Source organism: Merops nubicus, unplaced genomic scaffold, assembly GCF_000691845.1.
Source record: "Merops nubicus isolate BGI_N331 unplaced genomic scaffold, ASM69184v1 scaffold31907, whole genome shotgun sequence".
Classification (NCBI taxonomy): domain Eukaryota; kingdom Metazoa; phylum Chordata; class Aves; order Coraciiformes; family Meropidae; genus Merops; species Merops nubicus.
Window position 1 is genome coordinate 40,349 of NW_008622806.1, and position 12,100 is coordinate 52,448.

Genomic DNA, 12,100 nt, shown 5'->3' on the forward strand with positions numbered 1-12,100 from the left:
GGGTGATGCCCTGCTAACCTGGCATGGCCTGGGCCTAACGAGGGCACTGCAGGAGGCAGGAGCAGCCCTGCCTCTGCCCAGCCCAATTAGGACAGCACGCTCCTCTAGCCACAGACCTCACAGCAACAGCACAGCTTCTGCCAGCCCAATTTCCACTCATTAACTCTGGGCTGCATAACACACGGCTCCCCTGACTGCTACCCAGCTCTCCTGTACGACCAGATGAATTCCACCTCATTAGACCCACTCTCCTATTCTCTCAGACACGCTGATCAATCTTGCCCAGGTCCCACTGGGCTAGGAGAGGATCCGCCGCCTTCTGAGTGTCCTATATAACAACTTTGTGATGAATCTCTTTAAAATGCACAGGCTGACAGCCCAGCCTCCCAGTTCTCCCCTTCCTGCTTTTGCTCAGGCACACAAGCAGCAAGAGGAAAAACATTTTCTTGTATCTTCTCTAAGCAAGGTTTGAGCTGGGACTTACCTAGTCTCAGGACAGACTAGGAGAGAGCTGCCTGTCCCAGTCCCAGGCTCAGCCACATCTAGGTGATGCAGAAGATGTCTATCAGTAAAATTTTTTACTTTCTTTACATTGTACATCCCTCCATAACCAAGCCAAAGCTATCTGTACGTTTTCTTCATGAGTAGATCTCACTTCGAGTGGCAAATGCCATAAGGAACCAAATGGGAGGGTGGTTACTCCCTGGGCAGACAGTCACCCATGCTTATACAAAAACATGGCAAAGGGGTGGGGGTACAATTTTTAAAAGCAAGCTGGAGCATGTCTCCATAAGGAAGTTAAGAGAAAATAATCTGCCTTACACTTATTCTGCAAGGCATCAACTATTAACTAACAAAAGCTGGAGGAACAGGCCAACAGGAACCTCGTGAAGTTCACCCAGTGCCAAGCCCTGCACCCAGGAGGGGAGAAGGGGAGAAGCCCCTGTGCTGGGGCTGACTGGAGAGGTGAGTACTGACGAGGAGAATCTGGCAGTGCTGGGGCACAAGTGGGAGGGGGGTCAGCAGCGTGCCACTGCAGTGGCAAAGGCTCATCACAGCCTGCACGGCATTAGCAAGAGCAAAACCAGCAGGCCAAGAGACTGAGGGCGTGGGGTTTAGGCTGGATCGACCCGCAGAAGAGAAGCCTAAGGGAGGAACTGCCTGCAGACTGCTGCTGCCTGCTGAGGGCTGTGAAAACAACCCAGCCTTCTCTGAGAGCACACAGCAAGAGCTCCAGCAGCCAGAGGAGCTCTCCGTGCAGGGCATCCCGGTCCAGGGAGCTTCTCTCGAGGCTTCCAGTGAGAGTATCAGTTGTCCTGTAAAATTCAGGAGACAGAAAAGCAAAACGTCACTTGAAGCCTTCCTGCCTCTCGTTAATGAAGCCCTGTCAGAGATCCTCTTTCATTCACGTTTTGTGCAAAGCTGCATGAATCATTCAGCAGATGATTTGCTCCCTCTGGACGCTGCTTTTGTCTCCTTGCATTAGTCCCTCCAGACACTACAGTTAAATCACATCTGAAGAGCCATTTGTTTAGTTCTCTCCTTGAAGAACTCATTTTAAAAAAATCTTTTTCTATCTGTTTTAGCAAAAAGTCATTAGAAAGCTTGAGCTGTATCCATTTAGTTTTACATCTAGATGCTTCACTTTAACAGCATTTCTCTTGTGAGCAGCAGCAGCACAGTGCAGAGGTGTTACAGAGCTGGATCGGAAAACACTTCAGCAGCACTTTTATAACAAGAAATACACTTTTCCCAAAACTGCAATTCACAGGCCAAATTTCCACCCGTAAGCTAACTGACAGGCGAGCCACAAACCAATTAAAAAGAGCTCGTGGTGGAAACACTGACAAGCCTCTGACAGCAGCAGTGACCCCAGGACACAGCTCCCCACGGCTGGAAGGACAAAGCAGGCTGTGCTCCTGCACAGCTCCAGACCAGAGCTGCTGGCCCAGGCAAAATCCCCACACTTTCCATTTCCCTTGTCAATGAAAAATTCAGTAGAAGCTTTTAATGCCATGCACATATTACAAGGAAAGCCTGCAGTGCCTTGGAAAAAAAAGTAATGAAGCTACGGCAGACATGAAAGTGGTGATGCATGGCAGGTGCTTCCCACTGCACAAGAGTAAATTGTTAACAAACATTTACTTGAGAGCAATTTCCATCAGAGGGCACAGATAAGGGAGGCTGTGGCGCAGGGCCCAGCACTCACCACATCAGGGTTCAGCCAGACACAAGCCAAATACCCAAACACAGAAGCAGTGCTTTCTGATATAAGCTGCAATAAAATATTTATGTTTGGGTTTTATCTTCTGATCACTGAACCCACTTAGAAAGAATGAATTATGAATTCTTCATTCACAGTACTGTAAGGAAAGGTGCTGAGAGGGACAGGGGGCTCTCTGTGTCAGAGCACAACGTTTAGCACTAACTGTCCTTCCAGCACTGCATATTCCACAGCGCTGACCAGCTCTTCCCAGGAGTTTTATCTACTTCTTTACACATGCAAAAAAGAAGGAAAGAATAAATTACTTCCCTAAGGTCATGGATCAATAAAAAGGAAAAAAGAAAACCCTGCTGGAGTCCCAGCTCCAAGCCCTCCACACCAGTCTCCACTGCCCCCTCCACTCACTCACTTTTGCCAGGACACGGACACACAAGCTCCAAAATCATGTTACAGTTTTTCAGCTTAATCCTCTGTAGAATATTCTACAAGCAATGCAGGCTGAGCTCTGCTTTTGAAGACTATGGGAAGCTAGGCACAGGTCTAAGTATCAGCTGATGACCAAGCATCAAGGCACCAGGTCATTAAAAAGTGACACCGCTTCTTCAGAACAGCCGAAATCTTTAACACTATTGACAGAAAGCTCTCCTGATATCTTCAGAGGAACCAGAGAGAGGTGCACAGAGGGATCAGGTTCAGTGACACAAGAACTGAGCATGGGAAGTCTCTGGATGTTTACATAACCAGAGGGGCTACCCCCAGCCTCAGGCTCTGAGCACACCAAGCCACACACAGACACACCAAGAATTTATCCCACTGACCCGCTGAGCTGCAGTGCTGTGGTGAGCAGGTCCATGGCCAGCAGCTGGGTCACTCAGTTTCATTTTTCCTGGGGGCTGTTCCAGACTGTCTGCATGCAGTTCAAGGCTCCCTGCTGCTCAGCCCATAACCTGAGCTTCCCCTGCACTGCTCATCTGTTCACACTCTAAAGCAGCCACACAAACCGAGATGAAAGGGCCATAAAACAAGAAAGGAGAATAACAGCACTGAAAACAATTCAGAATCAATATTAGCTGAACAAAGCAGGCTTTCACTTGGGGGGTTAAAAGATAGACATAAATTTAGTGTGGTGGGAAAGAAGAGACAAACATCTAGAGGAGCCTGTGAAAGCAGGATATGAGAGATTACAGCAAAGTCTGCAGAAAGCCTCTCGTGTGAGAGCTGCCTGAACAAGTGAAGGATATCCGTGTTGTCGTGGCCCAGCAGCCCCAGGAGAGACTGCACAGCATTCAGCTCCACCAGCAGGTGGTACAGGTCTGGCATGGTGGCGATCACATGCATCTCCTGAATGATGTCATTTAAATCCAGTTCCGACTCCATGAACCTGAGGCAAGACACAAAACGTTCACAAGAAGACAAGAAGTGCCCCAGCTGTGTTCAGTGCACAGCCCTTTTCAGAGCAGGCAGTGCCAGGAGATGCCCAGCCACACCTGTCACCCCAGCTGCATGTTCCTGGTCCTCCCTGGTCACACCAGCACCACTGGAGTGAGGAGCAGTGAGGAGTCCTGAACTCCCAGAGGCAGTCTGGGCCTCATCCTGCCCTAGGCCTCCCCTCCAAGTTAATCATGGAGCAGGATAAGCCTTCCTACTACCTCATTTGACAGAGAGTAAACAAGCAGATTTGTTCCAATTCTGTAAATCAGTTCTAGAACTTAAAAAAAAAAATCAAAAGGTCGTAGCTACACACAAAACCCCTGCTTAAAAAATAAATTCTCCAGAGAGATCCATCTTCCCTAGCTACCACCTATTACTATGGGGGTTCTACCAGTCTGAAGTAAAGCCCATCAAGGGAATTTGGGTAAGGGAAAAGAACAGAGAACTGGGCACAAAATAACAGCACTCAAGGGCAGGAAGAAACTCATTTAACGTGAGCAGCGAAGCTCTGTGAGAGAGGAAGGGGCTCACTGGAACTGCAGGCGTGGGAAGGGATACACACAGGGCCTGGCTTTCAGACCCCATCCCACTGTCTTGCTCACCACAGTGTCTGAAAGCTCCTCCACAGGAAATTTTCTTCCCACACAGACCACTGACTGCACAAGCAACACCTTCACACAGAACGATGGCACCAACTCTTTAATTATTTGGAAAGCAAAACCCACCAATCCAGCATCTCACTCTTCCAGCCCCCCCCCCCCAAGGCCCCACCACCTGCCCACCCACCAGGAGGAGACCACTGCTGGGACACAGCACAGGGGAGGAGCCCCCCCAAAAAGAGAGACCTGCAGGGGTGCTGGTGAGCCTCTGATGCCAGCTGCCAAGAGCACTGACATGGAGGGAGCTCCTTTCTGCTCACTTGGCAGAGCCCTGGATACCCAAACCAGAACTAACAAAACCCAACAAACTGGTGCACTCCCAAAACAAAACCAACATGAACTCGAGCTTTAGTACTGAGGTTTCACAGTCTATAACAACAGTAAGAATTTAAGAAACTAGAACCTTTCTCTTCACTGCTAATCACTCTCTTGATGCTGCCAGCCACGTCCTGGCCACCACCAGGCTCTTGATAATGGCACCTTAAATTGGCAGAGCTGGTTTCAAAAACAATTGAGAAGAACTCCATGGTGATAACTGCTGCTACATCAGCCTTATGTAACTGCAAATGTCCATGTATTCAAGAAACTGATTTAGGGCTGAAGCCCAAAATCAAAGGACAAAGGGGTAATAGAGAGGGGCTGAGCATAATCTTACTTCTCTGGATTGTCAGGAAACTTGATCCGCAGCTCCTGGTTTTTGTAAGATCTCTTCTCAAAGGTGAGAATCATCTTCTTCACTGAACTTTCATCCAAAGGTTCCTCCTAAACACATCAGAAAGGGCAGAAAACAGAGCTTAGGATGACTGGAACAATTATCCAGCAAAAAGCAGAAGAGTGAGTACAGCAAGGTGGTGAGACTGCAGCCAGGCCCAGGAACAACTGGCAGCCCCTGGAGCTCTTGGGGCAGAAAGCTGCCAAAGGCCTGACCCCCACTGCCACTCAACCACTGCCTGACTCTGGCTCAAGCCAGATCCTCACAGCAAAACCTTGTGAGTCAGGTTTTATAGACCAGGGATTGACCAGTGGAAGGTTCTTTGGGAAAGAACCAGAAGAGCTTTCCTACACTACTACAGAAGAACAACCAGAAGCCCTTCCCTACCACAATAACAACTGAAAAGGCCCAAACACCAGGCAGGTTTTCAGTGCCCCATCCTCCCCGAGCTGTTACCCAGCACCACTGGTGCAGATTGAGGCTTTCTGCTTCTGACTCCTTCATCCACATGAGCAGGTGACACCCACAGACAGTTTCTTTTCACAAGTCCATTTTTCTGGTTTTTTTCATAGGTCTACATTTAAATGCCCTGAGTTTATTTTCTGTCCTGTTTTCCTCACTTGGATAAGCTTTCACCTCTATTTTAAAGCCTTTCTCTAAAGAAAAAAAAAGTCAATATTTTACCTAGTACTTTCTTTTTAGTTTTGAAATTCTTCTAAGGTGTTTCCCCGTTGGCAGGACACATTTACTGCTCAGGAGTAATAGAACTTCAGTTACCTCCCTGACACCTACAAACACAATCTATTGTTTTCCTTGTTTCACAACTTTAATGTACTTCCTTTAATAAAACATTGAGGATATAGATTTTCTTGTGTAACCTCTTCCCTCTCTTTTATTTGACTATGTTTCAATCACTATTAAAGAGAAGTTATCAAAACAAAACCAAACCAGAAGCTTCCACATCTTAAGTCTAGTTCTGTGTCCCACATCCTGTTCAGGATTAAATCAAGAGTTGCTTCTGATATTGGAGATTCTTTGGTTAGTAACTCTGAGCAACAATCTTGTACAAGAGATAAAATCTCTGTTTCTTCAGCAAACTCCATTATAACACCACCACCAGTCCAAGTCTTCTGTTGTTGTTGAATTTCCTACATTCTGAAGCCCAGCCTGGCTTAGCACCATCCCACTCATGTCATCAATGCTGCAGTGCCCAAGCCATGTTCTTCCTGCAATGGCATTTCAACCCACAAAGACACTGTCACAACACTGATGCTGCTTCCCCCCATTCTGTTCCCTTCTTTGCTTTCTTTAACATAGTTCTACGATATCTCCATCAGGATTGACTTTGTGTCTTGCATTTAATTTGCATTCAGTATTACAGCATCCTACAGATTAGCTTCCTCCCATCAAATTTACTGCTACAAAGCACATTTACACAGCACTTACATTAACTGCCTTCCAAGATAATAAAAAGACATTTTGGTTCTAATGAAGCCTTGGACTTCCAGCCCTCAAAATGTCTGAATGGGAGAACTCCACCTGACAAAGACAAGGGACTTGGACCTTGCAGGAGGCCACAAGACTCCAGCCAGTCAAGAGGACTTCTGGCTCAGGGGAGCCCAAATGCTACAGAAATGCTGTGTTACCCTCCTCTGCTATCAGCAACCACTGTAACAGCAAGAGCCCAACCCAAAAACCGAGGGGGCTTCTCAGAGGTGAGTGCCAGCAAGGCTGCATGCAGAGGACAGTGATGTTCCACAGACCTGCTGGTTCTGCAGGGGGAAATATCACTTGGGTTTTTATCAAACAGGACACAGGCAGCAGGAAGCAAATATCTTCTAGATTTATACCAATCCATGTGTCACATTTATAAAGTGATCTTTTCCCTGGCCCTTGGCAGAAAGGCCAATGCTGCATTGGATTTCTGTCTCCGAGGCTTGAAATCATTTCCCCCCGGCAGCTGCTGCCCCCCTGCTCTGACCCAAGGCCCTTCTGGGACAAAAGGACGTCTGTTTATTTGCTGCTGCTCAGCTACAGAGAGGGGGAGAAGCTGCGTGACTGGGGGTGCTGGTGTAACAGTAGTTACTTTCTGTATCCTAACCAGCTTCCTATCTCCTAAAAATCTGTTTTAGAATGTGATTTGGATATTCCCAGGCTAAAACCGAGATCAGTCATGAAAGCTTTTCCTTCTGCACCCCCCCTACCCCTTTAAACCTTCAGAGGGCACTGCTGAAATTCACGAATGCCCCAGAGGGCAGGAGAGTGAGCCCAGAGCCTTAAGCTGTCTGAGGGATGTGAAAGTCACCAGTTAGTCCCATCATCTGTGCGGTAAGAACTGGAAACCACAGGGCAGTGATTTAGTGTTTGCCTATTTCCCACCGCCCCCCTTCTCCCCCAGGGCGGTGGTGATTTACTTCCTCCTCTTCCTCCTCTCCATCCCTCTCGATTATCTGCAGGAGTTTCTTCTTCTCGTCCTCGGTGTCCTCCAGCAGAGCAGACTCCTCCTCCCGGTGCCGCCCGTGCTCCCGGGCGCTCGCCTGCTTCCGACGGGCTTTGATTTCCTCCTCCTCTTCATCACGGGGTCTTTTTGTCCCTCTGTTAGGCTGAAGTCAGAGAAACAAGGCAAATGAATACAAGTCTTCTGTGACCTTTGCAAACCAAAATACCAATACTGAGGAAATTCTTACAAGTATCTTTAAACATTTGCTTACACAACGCTTAACAGCTGCGAAAGCGAGGAGGGAAATTAATGGAGTGGAGTGGAACATCACGTGGGCAGATGAATGGCTCTGCCAGGAGCTGTGTCAACAGCCCACCTTGTTTGATCTATGAACACGATCCAAGGAAAATATCTCCGTAGGCAGCAGCAAAGGCAAGTGCTTCAGAGAGAAGCAGTGGCCAGGCTGAGCTGCCCAGTGGCCACCCAGACCACCCCGAGGAGCTGGAATCAGCCACCCCAGCAGAGCCCACCTCCTGCTTCTCACACCAGCCAGCAGGCTCCAGCAGACAGCAAGGACAGGATTTTTCACCTGCCAAGTATGTGAGCTTTGACTGAATTCCTGTGTGCATCCCAATCCACCTTGACCTCCCTCACCCTGCAGCGTGAGCTCCCGGGGCAGGGTGTGCAGGACAGGCTCCTTGTGGCTCCCTGCAGCTCCTCGGGGCTCAGCACCAGATCAACCTCCAGGGTCTGCCTGGAAAAACCCACTATTTTATTCCATCTCTAGCCCATTTATTCCAATTCTATTTAATTGTCAAAATTAGAGGTAATTTGCCAGAGACAAGAAGTCCATTAACCCTAAGCCATGTTTTATTTTACGCAGAGAGAGATGAAAGCATTTGCAAGAGAAGGAAAAACTCTCTCCCTTTAAAAGCTACAAGGCTATTAAATTCAGTCTTTCAAATTTTTTTGAAGGACAACCAAGCTGGAACAGGAGCACTCCATGCTCCATAACCACAGGAAAACAAAGCCTAATTCTTTGCTATTTAAAAGGAGACCGTGGGTTAAGAACAATGAAAGCTGTAAGAAAAATATTTGTACTTTCCATCACTGCTGCTGTTGCCTGGTAGATGACTTTGTAACCCCGTGAGGTCTAACACCCATCCAGCCTACCCCACGAGACATTACTTGGCAGGAAGACCCCATCTTCTGCTCTGTGGGACCCTCTGTCTAAAACCCTACACGTCACACCCTGCTCTCACGAACACAAGCCTTGGGTTTTAACCAAGATTTGGGTTCTTCTTGGTTGTGATGCATAGAAGGATGCAGAGGGAATAGGTGTCAGTGCCCTCCTCCTGCCAGGCCTCTGCTGTGATCCCTGTGATGATGTGCATGCTGCAGACCAGCTGCAACTGCAGAACCCTGAGAGCATTTTCATGTTTATTTACTTCAGTAGAAATGAAAAGCCAGCAGTGAAAGCTCTGCTCTTATCAAACTCTGCTTTCAGGAGAGATGTGAGAAAACAAAAACCACCAAACCAAGACCCTCTGAAAAGCACTTGTGTTAATTACAATAAGAAGCAAACAAAACGCAGAGTGGCCATGACCACACTGTTACCACTCTGAGGAAGATGCAAAATCAAGTTTCCCAGGCAACATATTAGCACAAATCAGAGCTCTAGAGGCTTGTGCTCAGCCAGAGCTACTCAGACTCTGCCATCCATCTCCCCACTGCCCACACCCTCCCTGCTGCTCCCACCACGGACGGCACGTCCCCAACGCTGGGCTCCTCCGAAGCGCTCCCGTGTGCCCCACAGCAGCTACTCAGCTCATCAGCCCAACGCCCTGAAGCAGAAGCACACACAGAGATTCTCTGAAATGAAAAATTTATTTGCTTGAAGAGTTTTGTGGGTTGTTGGGGGCTTTTTTTGGTGGTTGTTAGATCCATTTGGAAGCAAATGTGTCAACAACTCATAACTCAAACCGTCCACAAGCTATCAGCAACCCAATAAGGGATAGAAAAAGAAAAAAGGACCTCTTCCAAATGACATCATCTAAGGGGGAAACATCAGGAAATATCTATTACTCAGTGTCCTTAATGGCACACAGGTCTCTGTCCTTACTGTCCTTGCACTCGCTCCTCAGAAATACCCACTGGATCTGAGCCACCCTTCACAGACGAATGTTCCAGACACAGAAACTAGTGACACCCAAGTCCTGACATTTATAGCAAAAAGCCCTACAAGACCTGCCTTGGATGTTCCCAGTTTAGGGAGGCAGGCTCTCACACCTCCCTCATTTCTCCCCATCACTGAAGGATCAGGGCTGTGACGAGGGGCGGCCGGAGCTGCCGACGCAGCGACAAGGCCAGAGCAAAACCCAGCCTGAAGCCCCACCAGGAGGCAACACCACTGCCCAGGGCACAGCCCTCAGTGCCACGACTCACCCCCCACCTCAGGCTCAGGTGTTCATCCTTCCTCCTGTGCACGCACCGGGGGAAGAAGGAATCTTCTATTCCAGACTCACACCAGCAATGATGATGACAAATCAGGCAGTGCCCCGCGTGCAGTTATTAATGCTGCCCAGACACCTGAATTCCTGGGCAAATGCCATTAAGCAGGCATTAAAGTTCTTCCTTTTGATACTGATGTTATGCACAACCTCACTCAGAACACTGCAGTTTTCCAAGCAGCCCTGTTAACACAAGGAGAGGGAGGCGTGAGGGGAGCGCCCGGGCTCTGCCCTGCACACGAGGGGCATGCTGAAGGCAGCGCTCACTCCTGCCTGATCCTCACCTTGGGTTTGTGTTTGTACCTTCTAGAGGGCTTTTAACAGGCCTGAATGCAACATTGCTGTGCTGAGAGTGCTGCATCTTGATAAGCAAACACATATTTTGTGTCTAAACACATTTATTTAAATAATCTCATAGGTTCACACACATCTACTCAAGTTTCGCATTTCCGATAGAAAAGGGAAAATTAATCATTCCATAAATAAAATGGGGGGGGGGGTTTAGTCAGTTCTGTTAAGGTGCATTTGGCAAGAAGATGGAATTCATTAGAAAATGCACACGAAAAGCATTTTTAAATTGTTTTTGTTTAGTTAAGCCTAATATTGTTCCCGTTGAATGGAGTGCATTCACAGTCATTTATCCCAAAGACATTTTCATTTCAATCTAACACTGATATCACCACACAAAAAACAACAGACACCACAGGGTTTAAAAAAGCTGACATTTATAATGAAGCAAATGAAGTAAACAAAAGCTGGTGATCAGTCAAGGGAGGATTATCCCCCTGCCTCCCCCCAGCTGTACTTGGACACTGACTGGCGTGCCCTGAGCCCTCGCGGCAGGGCTGGGGGTCTGCAGGCAGATCCACTCTGGACACAGGGCCTGGCCCCAGCACAGCAGCTGCACCCACCCCCTCTGCAGGAGGGTGGGGGATGGCACATCCCAAATCAGAGAACAAGACCTGCCCAGGGCCCTGCTCTGTGTCCCTCAGAGCTGTGGCTGCAGGTTAATACAGGGACTGAGCACCCCAGGGAACCTGACCACGTGCTGCCCAGGCCCCCGAGTCCAGCCTCCTCCACACATCAGGAAGCTTGAGAGAAGTCTCAGTAATGGAGTTTCATATTACTGAGACATCTCCTTGGTAAGTAACCTCGTTACTGTGAAGCTCAGGAATCCTGTTAATGGAATCTGAGATGAACCCTCCCAAGTGGAGCAGGTTCTGGGAGCACATCCCAGGTGGCTGCAGCCCCCCCGGAGAGCCAGGGCCCAGCACCCCCAGAGCTGTCACTGCAGCACCCCTGCAAGCAACTCCCACATCCTCCTGAGGCATCTCCACTGACTTCTCACTCTGTTTCCTACACTTACAATAAACCAAGGTACTGTCAGTCTTACTTCCAATTGGTTTTAACTCCTGAAGCATGACATGTTCTGGAGTCGTGGAGTCTCCTTCTTCTGGAGAGATTCCAAACCTGCCTGGGCAGGATCCTGGGCACCCTGCTCTAGGTGACCCTGCTGGAGCAGGGGAGCTGGAGGAGATGATCTCCAGAGGTCCCTTTCAAACCCCCTCCCCATGCTGGGAGTCTGTGATACTTCTAGCTAGTGCAGGATCTGAGCATTAAAAACCAGAAGAGCCAGCACCAGAAAAATCCAGAACTCTCAAGAAGTCCCCAGAGCCCCAAAATGGCACAGACTGAGGCAAAAGAAATGAGAGATCTGCACGGTACCTACACAGACATGGGTTATTTCTGTCAGAGGGAACACCTAAGCAACACCAGTGCAAATCACCAACAACCGACTGGCCGAGCTCCTCTGCCCTCAGCTGCATCCCCCTTCACCCCAAACTGCCAACCCCAGCAGCAGAAACTCCTCACACAGAGCTCCACCCACGCCAGGCTGCCCCTGCCCCGCTGACGCGGCAAGGAGCTCGCCCAGCACGGTGGAGTCGACCCCTTCCCACTATTTACTGCTGCTTTTGTCATCCCACTTCACTAACGTCCCACTAACAAACCAGCAATTTGCAACGATCCTTCACAGTGGAGAAACCCGCATTTAATGGGAATTCAAATCATCTTCCTTATTCCCACGCAGGCCCGTTGACTGAGACACCTGGAGGAGCCGGGGCG

At 48.8% G+C, this 12,100-nt stretch overlaps 1 protein-coding gene across 1 annotated transcript in view; it reads right to left on the reverse strand.

Moving 5' to 3' along the window:
• CTNNBL1 (catenin, beta like 1) overlaps nt 1-7,629 on the reverse strand; it is a gene marked incomplete at its 5' end in the record, with an annotated part of 44,794 nt that extends 37,165 nt beyond the window's left edge. The window contains 3 exons of the mRNA XM_008944918.1: nt 3,466-3,605; nt 4,970-5,076; nt 7,441-7,629. Of these exons, the coding sequence (XP_008943166.1) occupies nt 3,466-3,605; nt 4,970-5,076; nt 7,441-7,629 (436 nt within the window). The remainder of the gene's footprint in view (nt 1-3,465; nt 3,606-4,969; nt 5,077-7,440) is intronic.
• Nucleotides 7,630-12,100: the final 4,471 nt, after the last annotated feature.